The sequence below is a fragment of the Megalobrama amblycephala genome, linkage group LG2 (assembly GCF_018812025.1).
Source record: "Megalobrama amblycephala isolate DHTTF-2021 linkage group LG2, ASM1881202v1, whole genome shotgun sequence".
Lineage (NCBI taxonomy): Eukaryota > Metazoa > Chordata > Actinopteri > Cypriniformes > Xenocyprididae > Megalobrama > Megalobrama amblycephala.
In genome coordinates this window covers 42,731,731-42,758,263 of record NC_063045.1, presented here as the reverse complement: position 1 = coordinate 42,758,263, position 26,533 = coordinate 42,731,731, and the positions used below count along the sequence as shown (strand labels likewise).

The 26,533-nt window shown below is 36.3% G+C and overlaps 1 protein-coding gene across 4 annotated transcripts in view; it reads left to right on the top strand.

Annotated features, from left to right (window-relative positions):
- Window positions 1-3,147: 3,147 nt before the first annotated feature.
- Window positions 3,148-26,533, top strand: part of LOC125259198 (zinc finger matrin-type protein 4-like) — a 46,307-nt gene continuing 22,921 nt past the window's right edge. The window contains exons 1-3 of one of the 4 annotated variants that reach the window (XM_048176677.1): window positions 3,148-6,884; window positions 12,797-12,898; window positions 22,815-22,904. In XM_048176677.1, the coding sequence (XP_048032634.1) occupies window positions 6,819-6,884; window positions 12,797-12,898; window positions 22,815-22,904 (258 nt within the window). In that variant the 5' untranslated portion in view covers window positions 3,148-6,818. The remainder of the gene's footprint in view (window positions 6,885-12,796; window positions 12,899-22,814; window positions 22,905-26,533) is intronic. The other 3 variants (XR_007182751.1, XM_048176658.1, XM_048176666.1) reach the window with 3 other exon arrangements.

Below are 26,533 nucleotides of genomic sequence, written 5' to 3'. Positions count from 1 at the left end.
GTCATAATTAGGCTATACTTTTTTTATCTCAATTTCAACAACCATAATTTCAATTTATGTCAAAATTATGACTTTTTACATCATAACTTCAATTTTTGTCATAATTATTGTCATACTTAATTTTATATCATTTTTTTGTCATAATTTCAATTTTTTGACTTTTTATCTCATAGTTATGAGATATTTATATCATAGTTATTATTGCATAATTTGAAATGGAGTGGTGGAAATTTTCATTACTTTAAAAAAAAAAGTCTCTTGTGATGCTTGTATATACAATCTTGAATATTATTCATAGACAACTGAATATAATGGTATACGGAAGAGGATTAGGGCTAAGCAATAATAAAAAAATAAAACCATCTCGAGATTAAAGTTGTTAAATTTAGAGAAAAAACTCGTTAAATTTCGAGAAAAAAGTCGAGATAAAATGTTGAGAAAAAACTCATTAAATTACGAGAAAAAACTCGTTAAATTTCAAGAAAAAAGTCGAGATAAAATGTTGAGAATAAACTCGTTAAATTACGAGAAAAAGACTCGTTAAATTTCGAGAAAAAAGTTGAGATAAAATGTTGAGAATAAACTCATTAAATTACGAGAAAAAGACTCGTTAAATTTCGAGAAAAAAGTCGAGATAAAATGTTGAGAATAAACTCGTTAAATTACGAGAAAAAGACTCGTTAAATTTCGAGAAAAAATTTGAGATAAAATGTTGAGAATAAAGTCATTAAATTAACAAATTTATTCTCGCAATTTAACGAATTTGTTCTCGTAATTTAACAACTTTTTTCTCGTAATTTAATGACTTTATTCTCAACATTTTATCTCGACTTTTTTCTCGAAATTTAACGAGTTTGTTCTCGTAATTTAATGACTTTTTTCTCGTAATTTAATGACTTTATTCTCAACATTTTATCTCGACTTTTTTCTCGAAATTTAACGACATTTTTCTCATAATTTAATGAATTTGTTCTCGTAATTTAACAACTTTTTACTCGTAATTTAATGAGTTTATTCTCAACATTTTATCTCGACTTTTTTCTCGAAATTTAACGAGTTTTTTCTCGAAATTTAACAACTTTAATCTCGAGATGGTTTTATTTTTTTATTATTGCTTGGCCCTAATCCTCTTCCGTAATGGTATTAATGTCTTAACTTCAATGAGTTTTTAGACTGCCTAGAATGTCCTGTCTCATAGACTTGTTAGTGCACTTTTGTGTGTTTTTACAAACTGAGGGAAGAGTCAAAATTACTGACTGTGGTAATCGACAGCATGCCACAGATGTTGTCCATAGAGCTTGTACTGAACCCGGAACATTCCTTTAAAACTGTTTAGTTACATTTGAAGACCCCCCCAACCCTTTGTTTTGACGTCCTTTCGGGGTTGATTCACACCATGATTAAATCATCTGCAGGGAACATGTTTCGAAAGAAAATCCATACATGGCAAATGGCAAAAACCCAGGGTGCGCGTAACCCCCAGGAGAAGTCGACCGATCCCAGCTCGTGCAAAAGCATAGTGATGGTTTATCCAGGTTAAGCAAATAGCTGTGCTTTGTGCTCTGGGATGACATTGACTGCCAGAGTCTATGGGATGATCATTAGAAGCAGCTGTTGGCTTTGCTGCTGCATATTTCCCAGCTTTATTGAATGAAAAAGACTTGCTCTTTTGCCTACAGCCTTGAGGGGGAAAAGGCCTATTAAAAGCCATAAATAATATGATGCTCTCACAGGATAGCAACTGAGGTAAGATGGGCTCTGCAGTAAACATACTTCCACATGGGGTTTGGAGTGAAGTTCTCACACATGCCAACTGCGGATTCTGCCAGATGGGCTGTGCAGACTCTGAAGATGGTGCCATCACTGTTCCCAATTCAACGACGAGGGTTTTGTCTGCCAGTGTTATGTTTATTTTAAGATAGAACATTAGCACAAAATTATCCAAAAAGAGGTCTGTTTGTGCTATAATTCTGGTCTAGATAAAGCCTAGATAAATCTGACTCACTTTGTTCAACATCTTACAATTTTATCAAACAAATGGCCTTCTCGACTTCTGCGGGTGGGAGTTAAGGAATGCTGTCTGGTGAAGTACTTCTCAAACTTTGGGTCCAAGAAATGTGTAATCGAACTCAATGACACAAGAATGGTTTATTTAGACATATTCAAGAATATGATGTATCGACAGTGCAGGGTAGTAATTAATTACATGTAATCTGAATTACGTAGTCAGATACCAAAAATTAAGTACATGTAATTTGATTACATTACATTTTAAAAATACTTGTAATCAGACAGTTACTTTTTTGTTGATTACATGATTACATGTTATTCTCACAATGGCAGTAAATTATTCATAATTCATTGTTTATCCACACTACTTCTTTTACATTTTCCTTTCTAAAATAAAGCCTACTGCTTGTATATAGGTTTGTATATTTGCACACACATCCACTCATGTGCCTATCACTGAAAACTGAGACCCACAAAGTATTTGATCACTGGATTTACAGAAATCATTTCACTTTTAACAAGACAAAACTTTGCAGCATTGCATATCTAATCAACTCCTAATGGACACATTAATTATTATTTTAATTATCACTCACTGAGTCATTTGACCATGTATTACTTTGGAAGGCTTTTGTCTTTCAAACATTAAAATGTATAAATTAACATCATTTCATATTTACATGCAACGCAGGGATTCCCCAACTTTTTGTCCACTGAACCTACTGAGATTTTAATTTAATAAGTTAGGCCAATAATGAAATTAAGTCAAAAATAATAATAATAATAAATAATAAAATTAAGTTAACGGTTCTCTGATGCCGTTTAATGGTCACATGACATGCAGGTAAACAAATAAAATATATATTTTTAATTTTATTAGTAAGTGTTTTATTTTTATTATTTATTTTAATGTTAATTACTAAATAGTTTTTCATTCAATTCTTGAACCCCTGCAGTTCCATCTTGAACCCATCTGGGAACCCTGACATAATGTAATATTTAATGCACTTCATGTTGTTGATAAAGAATAGCATATATTTTCTGTATTTTTATATCAATATGGTATAAGATTATCCTATTCAAATCAATGTGATAAATGAGTTTGGTCAAAAGTAATCTAAAAGTAATCAAAGGTAGTCAGATTACATTACCTTTAATGTGTAATGTAATGGATTACATTACTAACTACAATTTTTTGTTATGTAATTTGGAATCAGTAACTGATTACAATTTGTAACCCACCAATACTGTGTATCAATATCTGATAACTTCAAGGGATAGTTCATCCAAAAGCAAAATTCTGCTCTACTTTCCCTGAATGCCTGAACGGCTCTTTTCCATACAGTGAAACTGAATGGTGACCAGAATTGACAAGCTCCAAAAAAAACAAAAAGCATCCTAAAATTGGTCCATATGACTCACACTACAGTCCAAATATTCTGAAATCATGCAATTTACTGTTGCAAATAAACAAGTCAAAATGAACTTTTTTTTAAAGGTAAAGGTAGGGTAGGCAGTTTCAGAGAGGCTAGCAATAGCAAGCTAGCTTTGAAAGCATTACATCCCACCCTCCCTTCAGAGCATCCAAAGCCACGCCTCCTCCAAAACACATGAACACACACAGCAGAATCTGCAAAGCGTCACAAGATGAGAGACGGCATTAAATTATCTCATGTCTCAAAGCATATAACATTACAATAATAATGATTGTAAACAACTTACAGAGCTCTTGTACCACCTGACTGCTGCAGATTCATTTCGGCGTTGACATAGAAAAGCATAAATCAGAGTCTGAGCACTTGAACAGCCATCTAGTAAATACGGTTACGACATGGTGTAAACACAGCAATAAGTTTGTTGTTTTGGTTCAGGAGGAACTGTAAAAAGTGGCTGCTGTTTGTCTGTGGCGTTACAACTCCACATAGCCTTATGGAACGTGTGTGATGTCTGTGTGGGCAGGGTGCGTGGAGGTATGGAAATACATAGGTTGACAGGCAGGTAGGACATCGGATCGAATGCAATGATTGGTCAAACATTTTTTGGTCATGAGACTTCCACAGAAGATATACATGTTTTAATATTTAGACCACTTCTATTAATTGCTGCAGGATATGAAGAGAGTTTCAACCAGAATCACAAAATGTGTTATAAAAAAAATTGTCTACCCTACCTATAAGTCTGCTACAGCTCACAGATCATGATTATGTATATTTAGATATGGCTAAAATTTCTTATGATAAACTTTAGTTTGATTTAGTTATTTTTCTTACTCAAAAGCTATTATATAGGTTCAGTTTTGTCATACTTTCAGTGCTTTTTGTCTATTTTGGAACTTGACAGTCATGGTCACAATTCACTTTCATTATAAAAGAGCAGCTTGGACATTCTGCAAAATATCTCCTTTTGTGTTACATGTAGAAACACATACAGATCATACAGGATAGCATAGAGTAAAGAGTAACTGAATTTTCATCTTTGGGTGAACTAACCCTTGAAGGCGGCCACTTGCCACTCTTTTTAGGCACAAATTCATTGTTGAATCAGATGTATTTAAATCCGGACAGCATGCATTTCAGTTTTAACATAACCAGGACAGTTGATAACTGTCTTGGGTGTCGTGGATCATGGATTTGGCAGAGATGGGAGTTGAACACACACACTGGACTTGATTTGCTCTTGCAAGTCTTGAGATACAGACCTGATCCCTACTGTGAAGTGAAAGCAGATTTTGGCAGGAGGGAAGGATTTCATAAATCAGCTGATGGTCTCTCATACCTCCGGGATATAAACATATCTTTTTTCATATGTTTCATTTATGACATTGACAAATTGAAAATGGGGTAAAGCCGAAGCTGAAGTTGTATCACATTGAGACACTAACAAGAGAAGTAAATATTTTCAGTTGAATAATCTTTACTTCATCTATTATTTTATTTCTTGTATTATTACATTTGGTTTGGAGACTCTGTCTGAGAAAAATTTTCCTCACAGATTTTTTTTCCCCTCTCTTGATTTACCCACAGTACAGTTTTGGCACTGCAAACCCCCTGATGATTGAGAGAAAAAATCTGGCTCTAAATCTCAAGTTCGTTCTTTCACCACAAGAAAAATATAAAAATACAGTTTGATCAAATTTATGACTGCACTATTATTTTTTATTTCCCTCTATAGGCAGATATATTGGCTCAAGCGATTCTCTGTCTTTTATTTCCGTAATCAGGATCTGACCTTTATACTGAGACAGTCAGTCACATGTCCCAAAAGCATCTTATGACGTATTGAATGACAGCGGCATGTTTATATCCAATAACAGGTATATGTAATAAAATCAACTGATTCGTGAAGTAGCCTACTCCACAGCTGCGTCCATCATCTCCATCCATGCACTTACACCAGATTCCCAATAGAGGGCAGCACCTACTTTACTTGATGGGTCATTCCTTTTTATACAGAACCTGTTGAACTCTGTGACTTTAAAAGATGCTTGTGTCAAATGTAAGGAAGTATTTTTATGAAAGGATATACCAGACTTTGGGAAACATGCTCTGTTCAGGCTTATGGACTTTACCTGTACTATTTAGGCTATATAAATTGATTATTGTAACAGGAATCCCAAACAGGGTGAAAATAAAGAGCTAAAATTGATCTATCGTATAGTTTATTTCAATGTATTTATATATACATATTTGATGGAAACATGAAGATGCTGCATAGGAGGAATGAGTCTGTTTATAGTCAAGGCCATTGGGCTAAAACATACATGAAGTAAACACGTCTGAACATCTGATCACGTCAATTAAAAAAAAAAAAAAAAAAAAAAATAAAAAATATATATATATATATATATGTCTTTTTTTTTTTTTTTCTCAATATGCCAGTGTTTAACATTATTTAGATCAGGGTCGTGGTGCTCACGTGAACAGCCTCAGCCAATACAACCCAGAAACACTGCACTGTGTTTACTATATAAACAGCGTAAGAGACTGACATGGAAGAGAGGAAATCGAATAAAGTTGTTTTTATTTATTTTATTTTTTTTGCGCACAAAAAAATATTCTCGTCACTTCATAACATTAAGGTTGGACCACTGTAGTCACATGAACTATTTTAACGATGTCTTCACAACCTTTCTGGATCATGAAAGTGGTAATAACATTAAATAAAGCTCACGGATTTCATCAAAAATATTGTGTTCCGAAGATGAACGAAGGACTTTCGGGTGTGGAACGACATGAGGGTGAGTAATAAATGACAGAATTTTCATTTTTGGGTGAACTAACCCTTTAAGCCTCTGGAATCGTTCACAGGGGCGTTTTCTTGTGTTCAGAAGCTGCGCAACGGATTGTAACAAAATAATTTAAAATGACTTCAACACCAGTAGCCTATGCGCATGAAAATATAAATCACAAATAAAACAAGAAAGCCTGTGAACACCTTCCTAGATTTGTATTGCATAGCTACTTTTGCTATAGCCTACCTTTTCTATTAACAAATGATTACGCGTAACAAGCAGCATTGACGTTTTGCTGTTGACAAATCAATTGAATGAAAATAAATAACTTGCTTTAATTCATTTTTAATTAATTTTAATTCACTCACGCGTTATTTAAGTTATTGAGCAGCAGCTCACGGATTAAATACATGACATTTAATTTTCTTTAAATCAATTATTTATTGATTTGCACGTTGCCGATGTGTGGATGGGAGCAACCAATAAGCGCAGCGGGGGGCGGAGAGCAGTCGAAGAACATGGAGCTCACTGAGGACACCGTCATAAACAGCACGCGCAGCATCACTCCACACACTCTATGATCAGCCCTCATCTAACCGTCTGTTCCCATCACCTGCACCGGGGATACAGTTTGGAATTAAAAGTAAGCTTTTGTTTTCACTTTTACGCGAATGTCCATTGTTTCTCATTCATCATAATACATTAACTTGCACATTGGTGCAACTTTCTTTATTTGTCGTACTACTACTATTACAACTAGATTATTACTACTACAACTGCCATAATTACTATTACTACTACTATTATAAAAGGCTTTTTAAGTGCTCGTATATCTCGAATATTCTTATGAATCTGAGCATTATTTAAACACCTTAAATTTCAAGAGACTGATGGATCTTAATCTATAAGTGTAAAATTGTAATTTTATAAACAAATATAGCTACATAAAATTTTTGGGTATACAGTTTATCATATTTTTAGAGTAATTTCATATTTAAGTTATTTCTTAGACATTTAGGTTACATTACCAAAAGTTCTGAATAATACAGGAATATGTCAGCTATCCTATTAAGATATCAAACTGGAATATTGGTTTAATATAGTTATGGCACTTGCATAATCAGAATATGACCATATATGTTCATTAATATCAGAATATTCTTGTGCATGCAAGTACAGTCAGTGTCATTTACAATAGTATCATGATGCTGGTAACTTAGACACATCAGCTGCAGTCTTCTCATCTCGGAAATGCTGGGTTTTGTAGGAATAAAAAGAAAGCAACTGCTCTCCTGTGTCTCTCCAGTGATATTTTTTTTTCTCCTCACTTCATTATAATGTTCATTGAAATAATGGAAATTGCATTTCCCCCCCCCCAACTTAAGGGAAATCAATATGTGGTTCTGGGGTTTTATGCGAGGCAAGCAATCACTTTTCCACATATGAAAGAAGAGCGTTATGCTCATCTGCTCAGGCCTTTGTCAGCCAGAGCTTTTATTGACGTGATTAACTTTGACAGGAGAGACTCTGATCAGATCCATGTCTTCAGGAAACCATTTCTGCCCAATTCTTTCCTTCTTTCCTACTATTTTCCTCTCTGATTTTTTAAATGTAGGATTAGAGTTATTTTAGGGTCATTTGTTAGAGAGCAGATATTTGGATTTCTAGACTGTCTTTGGAGTGACACCTTTCACAGTTCTAATTAAAGTCTCAAATACAGTGTCTGATTAATCATGGTGTAATTGCCAATTGATTTCTCAAGCTGTTGTAATCCTACATTTCTAAATTAATGGTTACATTTCTGAGAAATTGGCAGGGTCAGTTGCTATTCAGAAACCTATTTGAGCCATTGATTATCATTTAGAAGGGCTTTGTAGTGGCAGTTACTTCAATTAAACCCATAATTCAGTTATTTCTTTTTGAGGAAGCTGATTCTACAAATCTTTACTACAAAAGTTCAATGCATAAGTGAAAATGCATTTTTTTTGCTTTTGATAGAGGATAGATGGCTTTTTTGGAAGTAATGATTTTGGATTATTGAGTGTAAAGTCACTGCGGGGTGTTTAGTTTTTGGGGGGCATCAGAGGGTCACAGACATTCTTTCTGCCTGCAAACAATTTGTCTGGAACAGTTATGGGATACATTGTTGGTTTAATGTTACCCCTTAGGGGGAGAAGAATGGGTTTGAAAACAACCATAATTTTATATTTATATAAAACTCTTTTATCATTATTCAAATTTCTGTTGGCAATGCCCTTGAATCACAAATGAGCCCTAAGCAGTTGTTTCCATAGATCTGGCCCTCCTTAGTCGAATCTAGAGCACCATAATATATCCCATGACAATCTCAAAATGGTTGTGAATGAGTAATGAAAGAGTCATGAAAGCATGCGAAAAACAGGTAAAGTGCAGAATTATAGGTTTGTTTGTTTTTTGAAGTAACCTTGCTGATTTTAAAGTAGGCCATTTTGTAGGCTGTTTAAAGGTGCTCTATGTAAGTTTTTGATTGTACTAAAGCATAAAAATACCATAATATATTTGTAGATATTCATTAAACATGCTGAGTTCACATACTCATTTCTCTGAAAACCATTGCTACAGCCAGTTATTTTACTTTGAAATTTGCATTCCGTCTCGGAATTTCTGATTTTGTTTTGGTCTGTGCAAGACCGCACGTTGCCAACTTACCCAATGGTCTTTCGCCACCCCGGGTTGCCAGTTGGAGGAAAACACATGCAGCGAATTGCAGCCATGGAAGCCAGTGAACAAACTGGGTCAGAGATTGCAGATTCTACCCAACCTAAAAAGCCTCATCGTCCATCTAAAAATCTCTATGAACGGGAGCATTTTAAAACGCGATATCAACTCATCATAAATCAATAAATCAACTAATTATCTTATCAGTGTGTAAGTCTCCTCGCCTTCCAATGTTAATTGAGCTCGCTCCTGTTGTGTTTTCAAACTGGCAACCCGCGAGAGCGTAGAGTCTGAGGAGGAGGGGGCGGAGTGAACAATATTTTGAATTTGGATTGCAGTACCCATTTCAAACTCTAGCTGTCATTCTTACATAAAGCACCTTTAATAGTCTTGTTGTCCGTGTCCATACTTTTTCTAATTTTTAGTGCGGTTTTGGTGGAAGCACTTAAGGCGATCATTTGTTTATATAAAGTATATACATTTACATTGACCAATCGTTTCGCTAGATAAGACCCTTATTCCTCGTCTGGTATCGTTTAAAGTCCTTTGAAGCTGCACTGAAACTGTAATTTTGACCTTCAACCGTTTGGAGGCCATTGAAGTCCACTATAAGGAGAATAATCCTGGAATGTTGTCATCAAAAACCTTAATTTCTTTTCAACTGAAGAAAGAAAGACATGAACATCTTGGATGACATGGCGGTGAGTAAATTATCAGGAAAATTTTATTTGAAAGTGAACTAATCCTTTAATGATATGCTAAATCCCGCCAGATACGTTGACGTGATTGGTTACAAGATAGTTTTGGGGACTTTAACATACATGGAAACTTTTCATTGCACAAAAGGTTCTTCAGATTGGAACATCTTCTAAGGCATTGCTGAGAGAGGAAAAAAAAAACACTCTTTCTGAACCTTTATTCTTAAGAGTGTAAATTACTTTCAGATTTACAAAAAATACACCTGATAAATTTGTTAGTTCATCCAAAATTTGATCATCATTCACTCACCCTCTAAACCTGTATGACTCTTTCTTCTTTCTTCTGCTCAACACAAAAGAAAAATGTCTCAGTGTTTTTTGTTCACTCAGTGAAAGTCATTGGGGTCCGATGTGCAATGTTTCACGGAAAACAGAAAGTCGCACTGATTTGAATTTGAAATGACATGAGGGTGAGTAAATGATGAAAGAATATTATTTTTTTGGATGAACTATCCCTTTAAGATCCCTGTCAGGTGCCAGGAGCTTTCCAAACGAGAGTATGGTCCAAATGGATGACCTCACCTCCTTCTGTCATTAGATATCTCTCTTTATTATGACCTAGAATCATTTTGTAGTGTCTAGATTATTAAAGGTCAGTATAGGTTGGCGTCAGATGGTCCCATATGAGCACTAAAAAGATGTCTTCTACAGTATGCCACTGCTTTCTCCTCCAGGCATAGTTGCAAGTTGTTGCCTCTTTTGACACGGACCGGTGCCAGATTTATCTCTCCTCTTGTCTGTCTCATTATACCCCCTCCTCTCCAACCTCTCCTTTTTCCAAAATCCAAATGTCACAGAATTCATCAGTTTGCGCAAAGAATGTCACTGTATGATAAACCCAAAATGTCACAGCGATGAAATCTTACATGATTGATGTTGGCGAGGTTATGACTGTACAAATACACTGAATATTGTTTGATTAGCCAATTAGTGTTCATTTGTTTTATTTATTAACTGTTATACCAATTAAAGGGTTAGTTCACCCAAAAATGAAAATTCTGTCATCATTTACTCACCCTCATGTCGTTCATCTTCGGAACACAAATGAACATTTTTTGATGAAATCTGAGAGCTTTCTCCCTCCATAGACAGCTACGCAACTACCACTTTGATGCTTCAAAAAGTTCATAAAGAGATTGTAAAACTGATCCATATGAATTGAGTGGTTTAGTCCAAATTTTCTGAAGAGACATGATCGCTTTATACGCTGAACAGTTTTATTTTGGTATTTATTCACATATAAACATTCATCAACGCACACATCAGTTGTGGTAAACAGAAGCTTAAGCTTGTTCGCTTGACGTGTGAGAACCAATGAGGTTCATTCTCATGTGTTACATAGCATGTTTGAGCTTCTGCAAGAACCAATGAGGTTTGTTCTCACGCATCACGCAGGTTCGGTTGAGATTAGCCACACACCTGCCTATATAAGACCTTACAGCTCACAGTGCATGTCAGAGCAAATGAGAATCATGAGGTCAAAGGAACTGCCTGAAGAGCTCAGAGACAGAATTGTGGCAAGGCACAGATCTGGCCAAGGTTACAAAAAAATTTCTGCTGCACTTAAGATTCCTAAGAGCACAGTGGCCTCCATAATCCTTAAATGAAAGACGTTTGGGATGACCAGAACCCTTCCTAGAGCTGGCCGTCCGGCCAAACTGAGCTATCAGGGGAGAAGAGCCTTGGTGAGAGAGGTAAAGAAGAACCCAAAGATCGCTGTGGCTGAGCTCCAGAGATGCAGTCGGGAGATGGGAGAAAGTTGTAGAAAGTCAACCATCACTGCAGCCCTCCACCAGTCGGGGCTTTATGGCAGAGTGGCCCGACGGAAGCCTCTCCTCAGTGCAAGACACACGAAAGCCCGCATGGAGTTTGCTAAAAAACACCTCAAGGACTCCAAGATGGTGAGAAATAAGATTCTCTGGTCTGACCAAGATAGACATTTTTGGCCTTAATTCTAAGCGATATGTGTGGAGAAAACCAGGCACTGCTCATCACCTGTCCAATACAGTCCCAACAGTGAAGCATGGTGGTGGCAGCATCATGCTGTGGGGGTGTTTTTCAGCTGCAGGGACAGGACGACTGGTTGCAATCGAGGGAAAGGTGAATGCGGCCAAGTACAGGGGTATCCTGGACGAAAACCTTCTCCAGAGTGCTCAGGACCTCAGACTGGGCCGAAGGTTTACCTTCCAAAAAGACAATGACCCTAAGCACACAGCTAAAATAACAAAGGAGTGGCTTCACAACAATTCCGTGACTGTTCTTGAATGGCCCAGCCAGAGCCCTGACTTAAACCCAATTGAGCATCTCTGGAGAGACCTAAAAATGGCTGTCCACCAACGTTTACCATCCAACCTGACAGAACTGGAGAGGATCTGCAAGGAGGAATGGCAGAGGATCCCCAAATAAAATCCAGGTGTGAAAAACTCCCAAAAAGACTCATGGCTGTATTAGATCAAAAGGGTGCTTCTACTAAATACTGAGCAAAGGGTCTGAATACTTAGGACCCTGTTATATTTCAGTTTTTCTTTTTTAATAAATCTGCAAAAATTTGTGTTTTTCTGTCAATATGGGGTGCTGTGTGTACATTAATGAGGGGAAAAATGAACTTAAATGATTTTAGCAAATGACTGCAATATAACAAAGAGTGAAAAATTTAAGGGGGTCTGAATACTTTCCGTACCCACTGTATGTGAATAAAAGCCTAAATTAAATATGTTCATCGTATAAAGTGATCGAATCTCTTGAGAAGATTTGGACTCAACCACTCAATTCATATGGATTAGTTTTACGGTCTCTTTATGAACTTTTTGAAGCCTCAAAGTGGTAGTGGTAGGTGCGTAGCTGTCAACGGAGGAACAGAAAGCTCTCAGATTTCATCAAAAAGATATTCATTTGTGTTCCGAAGACGAACGAAAGTCTTATGGGTTTGGAACGACATGAGGATAATTAATGTCAGATTTTTCATTTTGGGGTGAACTAACCCTTTAAAAAGTTTGTGATAATGAGTTTAGGAAAGCAGAGATAGTCTCGCAAGACTTCAGAGTCCATCTAGTTTGAAGTATTCAAACCAATAAAAATACTCGCACTGATTCCTCTTCAGATGAAGTCTACGGAAGTGGATCCGGGGTTATTCACTGACAGCTACTGCAAAGTGTGCAGCGCTCAGCTTATCTCTGAGTCACAGAGAGTCGCCCACTATGAGGTGAGTAACACACACACACACATATTCACACAAAGCATAAACATTTACTGATACCCCTAAATTTGATCCGCTGTCAATAATTTTCTACGGTCTGCTGCGCACTTTCTTAAATGAGGGCAGATAAGTAGGTTAATTAGATTTTTGCTGCTAATATTCATATGCAATTAAAAAAGAAGCATGAATTTCACCCGCCATCAATCACGGTATGCAAATACATTTATTTCTGATAATATCAAGCTAGAAATCAGATCGGATTGATATACAGCCTAGAGTGATGCCCCACAATCCTGCCCATAGGAAAGAAAAATTATAAATGAGATCATAAGTGCATCTATATCTCAGTTATTTCTCACAGATAACAATGAGATTAAATGATTGGAGATTTTGGTGTAAGTCTCGTCTTGATTTTTTCTCTTGAGAAGTAGACTATGGTAGTCTTAGATACAGTAAGTCTCCTTTAGAGTTTCATAAATGATCTCAATGTCTTAAACTGCTCATATTTGCCAAGATACTAAAGTCAATCAAAAGGCAGAGATTTCAGTATACATTTCTCATCAAATTCTTTTAAGATCGATCTATGTTATCCACATTATTCATATATCTGCACTGCTGCTGTATATCAACAGCTGTCTCACTTGATACATTTGTTGATACATAGATGAAGAGCAATGTCTGTGAAAAATAAACTTTCCCATTCGGGTGGGTACGATTCGGTGGCTGAAAGTGGTTAAAAGTTTGGGGTCGGAAAGAATTCATAATGGGTTTGAAAGAAGTCTCTTTTACTCACTAAGCCTGCATTTATTTGATCTGAAATACAGTAAAAACAATGATATTATGAAATATTATTACCATTTAAAATAACAGTTTTTTTAATCTAAATATAATTAAAATTTTGATTTATTCCTGTGATGTCAAAGCTGTATTTTCAGCATCATTACTCCAGTCTTCAGTGTCACATGATCCTTCAGAAATCATTCTAATATGCTGATTTGCTGCTCAAGAAACATTTATTATTATTATCAATAAAACAGTTGTGCAGCTTAATATTTTTGTGGAAACCGCAATACATTTTTTCAGGATTCTTTGACAAATAGAAAGTTCAAAAGAAAAGCATTTATTTGAAATAGAATTCTTTTGTAGCATGTCTTTACTGTCAATTTTGATCAATTTATTGCACCCTTGATGAATAAAAGTAATAATTTCTTAATGGTAAACTATTCAATAGTAGTGTATACTTCCACTTTTTACAGAAAAATACATTTTGAGGTCATTATATATTTGTTTGGCTGTCTAAACTAAAGCACATTTAAATTTGTTCTAGATCAACGGTGCTTTGACAGCCCAATAAACCCACTTGAATCAGTACAGATGCAAGTCACATGATTACACAAATTGCCCTCTTTGCATAAGCATTTTAGTACATTTAAAAAAATTGCTTGTGTTTATTTGCATCAGTTAACGGTTCACTGATGCATAAACCCTAGCGGGATAAGCTAGTATCGGGACACAGATGCATCACTAGCAGCGCATTGTCAGCTTTCTGTCTTTTTAAAACTCTCACAAGTTTTTCCCAGCAGCTCGCTATATTCACATTATTGCTGGCAATTTCAGAGCTGTTTCCAAGTCAGATAATTACATAGAATTGGATATCTGCATTTGTGATTTGTCGGGCCAAAATCTCTGGTTCAAAAGGTCAGTGGTTGACAGAAACACCCACCTGTTCCTCATTTGCTCCTTTCACCCCACACCATTTCACCAAACAACCAGAGAAATTAGATGTGCTGGTCTTTATATTGCACACCAATCATCCAGGTCCCCGGACCAGCTGGGGCTCCCTAATCATGATATTAGATATGAAATAGTTGTTTGCTCAAAATTGAGACTATTCTGCTTGAATAGCACAGCGGTTTTTGTCTGCTTGGTTTTTGTCTTTGCAGTCTTATCTGGTGCATTGGCCTGATTGGAAACTCATGCAGAGAGTGGTTGATTCAGATGACAGCTTCTTGCATCATATATCATTACCTCAGCCATGAATGGAGATGTCTTAATTATTGGCTCTTAAATTTGCCTGTCGCTCTCGTCTCCAGAGGGAATGGAACCATGTGGTCGACACTTGGGCTGGCTGAGAACCAGCTGTTAGCTTGTTAACCCAATCTAGAGTCTGGTCTCGTCTGCAATATCACGTCTCTCATGTTTAAATGATGAGGCTTTCAACATGAGAAGTTCAGATTTTATCTGACCCTCTTGTTGCTTGGCATGGTCATGCAGGATAACTGCTGATACATGGATCGTCTATGTTCTTGACAGTGTTTCCGAATGAAAGATCGTATTTAGAGATTGCTATCACAGTGGGTCACAGTTGTACAGGTAGATATGGATTAAATATGTTTCACCACCAGACAAAGAGTTTGGGATTATTACTTATCATCAGCATGATTAACAGGACGTGACAGCAGTGACCGCTTATTTTTTATGCGACTTTGGTTCTGGAAGTATCTTTTTCCATTCATTAGGGATTTCTTTAAAGAGTTTAAAGCCATACATTTTCTAGAGACGTCATGCGGCCTCTAGTTGGCGTAAAAAAAAAATGACAGTGTCGTTGTTACGTCTGTCATCATGAAATGACGTATGACTGTCGTTATCAATCAAAATGCATGTTCATTTAAATGCAATGTGTGGACTTTTTACACCATTTCTCCTATTTCCATTTAGCAAAAATCATTTTTTTATTAACAACTACACCCACCCCACCCCTAAACCTAACCTTAGTGATTTATAGTGCTTATACACTTTATGAGCACATGCGTTCCCTGGGATCGGACCCACAATCACATGATCACAGGATTGCATATTGTTATTGCAATGCTCTGCCAATTGAGCTACGCGAAACCCGAGATATGATGCAGATAAAAGGGAACAATGCATTAAAATGAAAGTGTCCTGTTGTCGATAGGGGCGCAACTTTAGTAAACGCTCCTATGGGTCGTATTTCAGGGAAGTGACAAATGACCTATATAGGCGTATTGGGTGAAGAACATGTTGATTTTCTAGATGAATACCCCGATATATACGAATCCCAGACGTCATCCTGTTGTGATAATTATCTTAAAGCCCGTTGGTTTATTCGTCTAGAAAAACTTATCATCAACAAATTGTATTAAATTGTATTCATAGGACTTATATGACTCCACGTATATTATATTATATTATATTATATTATAATTTTACAGAAAACTGTATAAAATAACAGCAAAATGTTTAAATTTCTTTATTATTTATAGAAATTATTTTATTTAACAAGGCAAAATTATTTTATTTAACAAGGCAATATGCATATTTTTATGGTAAAATATTGTTAAAATTATAACAATAAAAAGTTTGTTATAAATTTTAGGGGAATGGTTTAAAAAATGATCAGTTAACAAAAAATAAATAAATAAACAAATAAAAGCTCAAATAGGTTGATAAATCAAATAAGTCAAGATTTTAATAGCTCAAATAAGTTGATATATAAACTTTATACAATTTAATGGCATAAACAGTTAGCTATACTGCAAAATGTAGTGACCAAAATGTAAAGTCTGTAAAATCATCACTTTTTTACAGCATTTTTTACTTACATTTAACACACAAAAAAAGGAAAGGAAAAAGAAACAAACAAGTTTTTACATTGTTACATTGTTAAGCTGTAAGGAAACTTGATTATATCATTAGCAATGTTTTTTTGTGTATAGTCACTGCAGGAATTTATTCCTTGTAATTCCTTTGTAACAGCGACTTTTCTGATTGGTCCATGTCTTTATGATTATAGTGTAGTTTTTCAATTAAACAACAACTACAAAAGCCCTAACAATCTCAGAGCTCATGTTAGGTCTGTATTGAAAGGTTTGTATGTTATTTATGAAAATTGGGTCACACTTTAGATTAGGGTACAATTATCACTATTAACTAATTATTAACGATGACTTTTGCCTCAATAAACTCCTAATTACTGCTTATTAATAGTTAGTAAAGTAGTTGTTAATGTAGCGAAAATTAACTCAAAGGGGAAATATTAATAATTATTCATAACTCATTATGATTATTAATTATGATTAATTATGAATATGCAAATCCGTTAATCAGATTAACTGGACGTAGCTACATTAAAATTAACATTACAATCAGTTAACCTGTTCGTCCAGTGAACGTTCAGTGTTGATTGTTTATTAATTCTAAGAAATGTCAATTTCCAAGTTATGGAAAAATAATATTTCTTATTGTACTGTACTACTCAGAGCACGTAGTCCGGATCTATAACTTAAGAGGCAATTCATTAGCAGAAGAAGTCAGAACCAAACGTGTATTGTGCACAATCTTTATTAACTAACTCACAAACACATAACTAAACTAACAAACACATAACATAACATACATAAAGGGTCACACACACACACACACACACACACACACGCAAGTCAGAATGAGTAATGATAGAGTTGAACCGGAAGAGATGCTGTTACTAGAGCTACATGAAATGTCAAAGACAATCTGGAAAGAAATCATCAGTTTCTTCAGCAATAGCAAAGGTAAGTCTTACAAATTAATACTAACTCGCTATTTAGTGTTAAAATGTACAATACTTGCAAGATTCCCTTTTCTTTTCCATGTTGGATGAGGAGCACATGGCTCGTTTGTAGGCCGAGGCCTACAGGCCTTGCAGGCCTCGCCTAGGCCGGCCGCAAGGACAGTCCGTTCGGTCGTTCAGGAGCAAGGAGAAAGAGAGGGAGTGGCACTATCCACTGACTTTTAACCTCTGGTCAAAGCCAACCTCTTAGGAATGATGGGGGCCAATGAGGATGTTGTATTTCCGGGTGACACACACCTCCCCTTGTTGGGGCTTTTATGACCGATTAAGATTAAACTGGCTGAGATTTGAAGAAGGACTATTAAAAGATCCTTGTAATACTTATGTGTTGCGCAGGTATGGACATACCGCATACACAAACATTCAAATCTTCCCGCTGGGAACCCGTAGACACTAAACATGGCATGATTGAAGTTACCTTGCATGTCATACCACTTAACAATCATAAAACATGTAAATACAATGAGTACAATACAACAACAGTAATAATGGATACCATTTCCTGAGATTACCATTTCTTTTATAGAACAGTCTGTCTATAAGTTAGTGCAGTAACATCTGTGTTCTGTGTGGAACATGCAGGGAAAATGCAGAGTTCTGTGTGTCTCTTTTCTGCTCTCCTTGCGGCATTTATTGGTGCAATAAAGTTTGTAACAGAACTTCTCGGGGGATGGAAGCCAGGCCCCAGAATGAGGTTAAAACCATTGGTTAACTAGCAAATAATCGTGTCTGATTTGTCTCAATCATTACATTAAGTATAGGTAATGGGTAGGATTAAGGGAATATGGTCATTTATAAGTACTAATAAACAGCCAATGTCCTAGTAATATGCATGCTAATAAGCAACTAGTTAATAGTGAGAAATGGACCCTAAACTACCAAAAATTACACTTACAAAACCCTCCAGTTGTGCTCTAATAGCCATCAAATGTATCGCAAAATGTACTGCATGTTCCCCATACAACAGAGTGACACATCTGCTCAACAACTTTTGATTTTCTTTCTTTTTCCTCACAGAATTCAGAAAACAAAGCCCTGAGTTGTAGGCTTGTTATTGTCAGCTGGCTGGTGCTATAATGAGGATGGTAGAAGTTTGCTGGATACAGAGCGATGAGGCTGTGTGGTCATGCATTTAATGAGACCGATCCCAGTGCCACCACCCCGCTGAGGAGTGCCTAGTTACAAGAACGAACAAAGTCAGCGCTAGCCTTAGCCACTTCGCTTATTATAAGAGAGCAGACAGTTAGGATCAATGCCAAACATTTGTCAGAACCGTCTAACTGGGATGTTGTGGCATCTTTATGGACCTTGGGTAAATGCAGCCACAGTGCAAGTGATTCAGGTGACATATTCAGTGTCAGATACCTAAAGCATAGGCCTGATATTGCATCAATGGACTGAAATGATCAAATAAGCAAGAGGAGAAGGAACAGGTGAGGGAATGACTCAGGGCTGAGTGAACACGGCTTGATGGGATCCAGAGTGTCCCGGGTCAATTAGCACCTCGCTGCTCTGTTTTGAAGCAGCTCACAGTGGTGAAAGTGTACTCTAGTGAATGAGAACACAGTGGATTATCAATAGATCAGACACAAGGTCTGCTTGACTAAATACGTACTTTATTAATAGCATTTGCATAATGAATGAGACCGTTACTCTGATGTTTAAAAGGAACAGTGCAACCTAAAAAGTCATCATTTACTCCCCCTCATGTCATTTTAAACCTGTGTGACTTTCTTCTGTCGAACATAAGTTAGTAGAATATTCAAGCTGACTTGTCCATACAATGAAAATTAATATGAGCCTAAAAAAGTGCCATAAAAGTATGTTGTGTCTTGAAGAAATGACCCATTTCAAATGTAAAATTACAAGAATGATAATAAAAATTGAAAACGTTACTAAATTTACTCTAAAAGTTTCTTATTATAAGTACAAAACATCATATAGTTGTATTCACAATATTCACATATACAGCTTAAAAAATTTAAGGGAAAAGAAAATATTTAGCAGAATGTTTGTGCTGCTGTTTTCCATCAATAAAGATGAATTTGGGGCAAAAAAGCATAATAAAGTAGTTCATACTAGGGTTTTTCAAACTGGGATCTGGATAAAATTTGAGGGATATAAAAAGACAAAGTGGGGCTCACGGTTTTTAATTAAATCAAATTTGTTTAATTAAAGGGATAGTTCACCCAAAAATGAAAATTTGATGTTTATCTGCTTACCCCCAGCGCATCCAAGATGTAGATGACTTTGTTTCTTCAATTGAACACAAATGATGATTTTTAACTGCAACCGCTGCCGTCTGTCAGTCAAATAATGGGAGTGAATGGGAACTTGGATCAATAAGAGTCGAAAAACCTTGCATAGACAAATCCAAATTAATCCCTGCGGCTCGTGACGGCACATTGATGTCCTAAGACACGAAACGATCGGTTTGTGCGATAAACCGAACAGTATTTATATCATTTTTTACCTCTAAAACACCACTATGTCCAACTGCGTTCAGCATTCGCTTAGTGAGGTCTGATTGTGCTCTGACAGCGGAACTGATGTCTAGCTCTCATTGAAGTATACGCGCGAGACATCACTGCCATTGTCAGACCTCACTAACCGAGTGCTGAACTCAGTTAGATATAGTGGTGTTTTAGAGGTAAAAAATGATATAAATACTGTTCAGTTTCTCGCACAAACCGATCGTTTCGTGTCTTAGGACATCAGTGTGCCGTCACGAGCCGCAGGGTTTAATTTGGATTTGTCTATGCAAGATTTTTCGACTCTTATTGATTCAAGTTCCCAATCACTTCCATTATTTGACTGACAGACGGCAGCGGTTGGAGTTAAAAATCATCATTTGTGTTCTACTGAAGAATAAAAGTAACCTACATCTTGGATGCATTGGGGGTAAGCAGATAAACATCAAATTTTCATTTTTGGGTGAACTATCCCTTTAAATGTTTAAAGCTGCTGTCCGTAGCATATTTGTGTTCAAAATGTACAAAAAAATTATATAATTAGAATGTACAACATGAATCCATTTTCCAAACCGTGTTTTTGTCTTATCCTGAATCATTATGGTACACTTATAATAAGTGTTTATATTCGGACCGGACTGGTAGGACTCGTCGCAGAGTATCACAGTAACTGCGTGACTCGCCATAGACATACACGGAGAAAAGTAGCTCCGGCTAGAATGTTCTTCCGCAAGACATGTGCATTTCTGTTTATTAACCGCTAGAGGGCCAAAAATCACGGACTGTAGCTTTAAAAAAAAAAAGTACATTTACTGATTTTGATATAAATACTGTTTCATTCTGCTTTATAAAAATAGGAAATCATGAGATTAACAGCCTTGAACAGTAAGAGATAACTACCAACTCTGTTTTTATTTGAAAGTTTTATATATTTAACCAAAGTCCCTTTAAGACAAGTCATTTCACTTGGCGGCCATCTTTGAAACGCCCCTCGGGCATGCAAGTGCAGCTCCTATCTCTTTGAATGGGGAAACATCAAATTCTCCAAAGCTGTTTGCCAAGCTTTCAATTAAATTTCATATTTGAAATCACCAATGAAATCTGACAACAACTGTCTCATACATTTTGTTTGTAAACGCTCGAATCATGACCAAAAAAAAAGGTATTTTCCAGGCTGGATCAAGCTAATGCGCATGCACAACCCTAAATGCGCGTCTCTTGTGCCTCATTTCGGAGGCGCGAGTCTGACTGTTTCTATAGAAACCGGAGCTTCTAACGGCCACTGCAGTGACGCGATGGCTTTACCAATCGTTGATTGGCTCTTATTTAGAAGGCGGGACTTATTCCGCCATATTGTGCGTTGCACTTTCTACGCATCTTGTGTTATTCTATAGTCTTTAGGTGCGTCCCAATTCGCGTATTTGTGCACTATTCTATGACATTTTTAAGTATAAATAGTGCGAGTAGTGCGTTCACACAGAAAATTCCAAAAAGAAAAAGTGCACTTTAAATACCCGGATGATGCACTAAATTAACGGGAAAAACAAAGTGTGGAATGTTGGACACTTTGTGCACTCAACTGTCGCAGCTTTAAATACGTAGTGGAGGGGAAGGGAGGATCGGACTCCATTGTTAAATGACAAAATATCCTTATACAATTCACGCACTACATGGATGAGTGCATAGTGCACAAGTACATAGTGTATAAGTGCATAGTGTATAGTGCGTCATTTGGGACGCAACTTTTGATTTAACATTACTGTAATAGTGGATAGAAGATACTCTGTCAACTTAATACAAAGTAAATATTCTCAGGTAGTATTTTAATAATTTATCTTGACATTAAGTACTGTGTCAATATAAAAGACAATTATATTTAATTTAACAACACCCACAGTATACTGTAAGTGGGTCCTTATACATGAAAACATGCAGTGAATTTTATTTTATGAAGTGGAAGTTTTTCATTGACTAAAATTTAAATTTCATTCTGTTGCTCACGTTTCGGCTGAAACGTCATGTTTTTTAATTAATAAAGTTTGAGCTCTGTAAGAGTGTGTGTTGCGCCTTTGTTCAGCTTAATTGCATTTTGATTTTTTTGGTTGCACCTCCTCTTTTATTGGTAGAGCACCTCTTTTTAACATATTCTGTTGCTTACACAAAGCTTTCATATAGCTTCAGAAGATACAGTGTATGAGTCAATTGGACTACTTTTATGTTGCTATTTTTGTCATTTACATTCATGAAAAGACCTACCAGGACATTCTGTAAAATGTGCTCCAGATAAAAAAGAAAGCAATACAGATTTGGGACGCTTTGAGGTTTCATTATTGTGTAAACTATTCCTTTAATGTCTGATGATTCATCTTACTGCCTTTTAGATTTCAAAAATCCTTTGTCTTGCAGGCATCATAACATTACTACGGATCGTTTTAGTTTACATTGGTTTTTATGGAGATTTACTATTTTGGGGCAGATATCTCCCTGCTTGATAATGGATTGAAGAACCCTCTGTGAGAATTACTCCTCTGGTGCCTTTTCACTGCTCGTATGGCTGGGCATTCGTCTGCTACACAACAATCAATAAGGACCTTTATCCACCCACCAGAGCGATCATTCAGAGGCTACAGTGGGGCATATCAAGCTTTGAGAAATGAAAGCAGTGGTCTATAATCTTGTTCCTGTAGCTCTGATGAGAATTGTTTGGGTCGGATCAGACATTACTTGGTTTCATAATCAATGGTGAGCTGTTTTTCTGTCAACTCTGGAATGGAGCTGGCTGCTTGTAAAACACAATCTCTATCTTATTTTCTTTCAGAGTCGAAAGCATGCAAACAAAGTTCGCCTGTATTACATGTTACACCCAGTGGATGGTGGCTGCCCTGCGAAGAAGCTTCGGACAGACAATGTAAGTGAAGAAATATACCTGCGTATGGCCATTTAATGTACATGCATTGGCACTGATAGAGAATTTGTTGCTAGTTATACAATTTGGATTTGTTAGATTGCAGAAAAAAATACTAGCACCAATTTCAAGTCACTTTTCTTCTAAAAGATTGAAGCTGGCAGTTTCATTACTCCATTGAGGAACCCAGATGTAGCTACCCCAGGAAAACGGTTTTATGTCCACAACATATTGATTGACATGGATGACCTGCTCGTCTAAGCTTATTACTTCTGCCCAGTCCCGCATCTCTCACATTTCAGGCTATCATTGGGGTGTGGTGATGAAGTGGATCTTTTAGAAATACGAAGAATGAACCGATCCATTTTGTTACAACTTTCACATGACAAGCTGTCACTTCATGTCACACATGGCTTGTGAATGTCTGTGGTTTGGACTGCTGAAGGTCTAGAGGTTTTATGACTGGTACAAAGTATAGTTGAGGTTTTTCTTACTTTGAATGGATGTATTTGGCAAATTTTTGCAAACATTTTTGTTCTTAGATGACTCTTTCTTACCAAAGCAAATTATATAAAAAAAAAAACATGCACAAATCTGTGACAGACTTGCATGGTTTGTTTCCTCTACAATAAAATCTTGTTCAATATTTTATTTATATGTTGACAGGAACTTTTGCTTGTAGCACAAAGCCTGTTCTAGGTTACTGGCCACTTAAGCAGAAAATATACTTTGTTTTTTTAATTACGTGTACTAGTATACTTCACGCAAGCACATTGCGACAAATTGCAATCCCTCTACGAGTTACAACCCATTACAAACATCTTTGTATTCTTTCATGCTAGAGTTGTACTTTCTAACCTCTTTGCATAATCTCATGTCTGTGTAGGCCTCCATTGTTGCTGTAGCTTGCACGCATTCTGGTGAGGTGTCTCGCTGCACCCTGCGGTGGACATCCAAGTGTGACGTCAAAAGCCAGGCCAATTCCACCCTGCAGCCAATTCTTAAGGTTTTATTGGTCATGTCAATCAAAGTACTTACTGCCTACACCAAACACTGATCCCTAAACCGACCCGTCACTGTAACCAATGAAATAATCTGCAGGGCAGGATTTCTGGTGAAATGGTTTGGGGGAAAAAAACATCATACTTCTTATATTCGTCTTTTTATGACAGAGTGAACCCACCTAAAACCTATCTGAAACACACTCAAAACCTACCCTTATGCCTAAATCCTTTCAATCGGAAACCAACATAAAATAAATCAGGTTTCCGGGATGACACGGGGATGGGGAGTCACCATATATATTTATTTATTGGGAGACACAAGGTTACGTATTGGGCACGGGCGTGGCTTTTGATGTCATACTTGGATATGGGCGGAGTTGGATGTCCACCGCAGGCTGCAGCGAGCCCTACTTGATTCCAGTCTGTTCTGTTTATGCAGTTTTTTTTCGACTACCTTGTGAATTCAACGGCCCCAGGGCACGGTTGCCTCCTTGTGGATAAAATAATTACTGCAAAAAAAATGTAATGCGCATGTGCAAATACAATATAATATAACCTGCGACCTGCGCATACCATTATAAATATAATATAATATAATATAATATATTAAACAATAATTTAGGTCATTGTTATATATTATATTATATTATATTATATTATATTATATTATATTATATTATATTATATTATATTATATTATATTATATTATATTATATTATATTATATTGATCTGAACATTGTTTAAAGGTGCCATACAACCAGTTTTTACAAGATGTAATATAAGTCTAAGGTGTCCCCTGAATGTGTGTGAAGTTTCAGCTCAAAATACCCCATAGATTTTTTTAAATTAATTTTTTAACTGCCTATTTTGGGCATCATTAACTATGCACCGATTCAGCGTGCGGCTCCTTTAAATCGCGTGCTCCCTGATAGTGCTCCGTGGCTAACTGGCTAAAGCTAACATTACACACTGTTGGAGAGATTTATAAAGAATGAAGTTGTGTTTGTGAATTATACAGACTTCAAGTGTTTAAAAATGAAAATAGCGATGGCTCTTGTCTCCATGAATACAGTAAGAAACGATGGTAACTTTAACCACATTTAACAGTACATTAGCAACATGCTAATGAAACATTTAGAAAGACAGTTTACAAATACCACTAAAAATATCATGATATCATGGATCATGTCAGTTTTTATCGCTCCGTCAGCCATTTTTCTTGCTTGCTTACCTAGTCTGATGATTCAGCTGTGCACAGATCCAGACGTTAATACTGGCTGCCCTTGTATATATGTCATACAGTCAGTCATGATTGGAGAACCACTAATATCAAACCACTGTTATGGTGTTTGGATTTGTCATATGGTTGAGAGTTATATTCAAGAAACACAGTCATGGATCTCAGTTCAGAAAATGTTAGTCCAGGAATTGAATATTACAAGCATTTTGAGGATGTAGGAAGCTGTTCCACAGGGAACAAGGGGTGTTGTGGGGTGCAGATGGCAAGACAGAGTGTTGTTTTTTGTTCAGTTAAATGTAGTTGTTGCTTGCACCTGTGTTTTACCCTAGTTCTTTCGGCTTTTTCATGTACTTTGCTCGATCCTTTGACACATCCACTGTGGTTGTCTCAAGCTCAAGCTTAACTGCGAAGCTCTTGAAAACCTTTGTGTTGACCTTTTCTTTTGATATATAAACAGTTTTCTAACCTTGATTACACTGAATCAGCATTAGATAAGAAAGACTTGACTATTTTCAAAATATCAAAGTAAAGTAACCCCCACAGACACACTTACAGTATAAAGCATCTATAAACATTTGACTCCTCATGTATTTCTACGGTTTATCTCACTCTAACTCATAATGTAAACTTGTGTCAGTTTAAGATATACGTTTGTTATCTCTTGTCACAGCCAGCAATATTAAAACATCTGAAATCACAGGAGAGATGCTTCTCTCCTGTGTGGACGTGATGATTGTTTCCAGTCAAGGTCAATGTCTAAAAGGACATTCACAGTTTAGCTGGAGATTGGTGAGGTCTTTCCCCTCGGGAGAGTAAATAAAGACATTATGGCATGTCAGGAGAGGAATAACAAGAAGCAGAATGAGTGGACACAGATCGATGCCCTGCGGAAGGAAGACAGAACTCAGTTCAAGCTCAAATGTTACAGAACCATTAAAGTTCAGAAAGTCAACCAGTGTCTCATTATATAATGTTTAATGGAAAAAAAAATGTAATTCATCCATCATTATGTTTTTCCATGAAGAAAGGAGAAATTTAGATTTCTTGCCACAAATGACAGTTCATAGATTGTATAAAGATACTTTTATGGTGCTTTTGGTATATGTTGTATTTAGGCTTCTTTTTGGAGTTTGACAGACATTCACTAACTAAAATTGCATAATGGTTCTTCAAACACTACTTTTGTGTTACAAAAAAATAACAGCATACAGGTTTGGAATGACATGATTATAAGTAAAAATGACTATTCCTTAACGACTAACCTCTGCTCTTAGCTCTGCATTTTTTATTTATAGTTTTTTGCATGACATTGACCTTGCAATGCCACTTTCTTAGTGCTCAGGATATTGACCATTGATTTATATATCGATCTGAAGAGCAGATGTT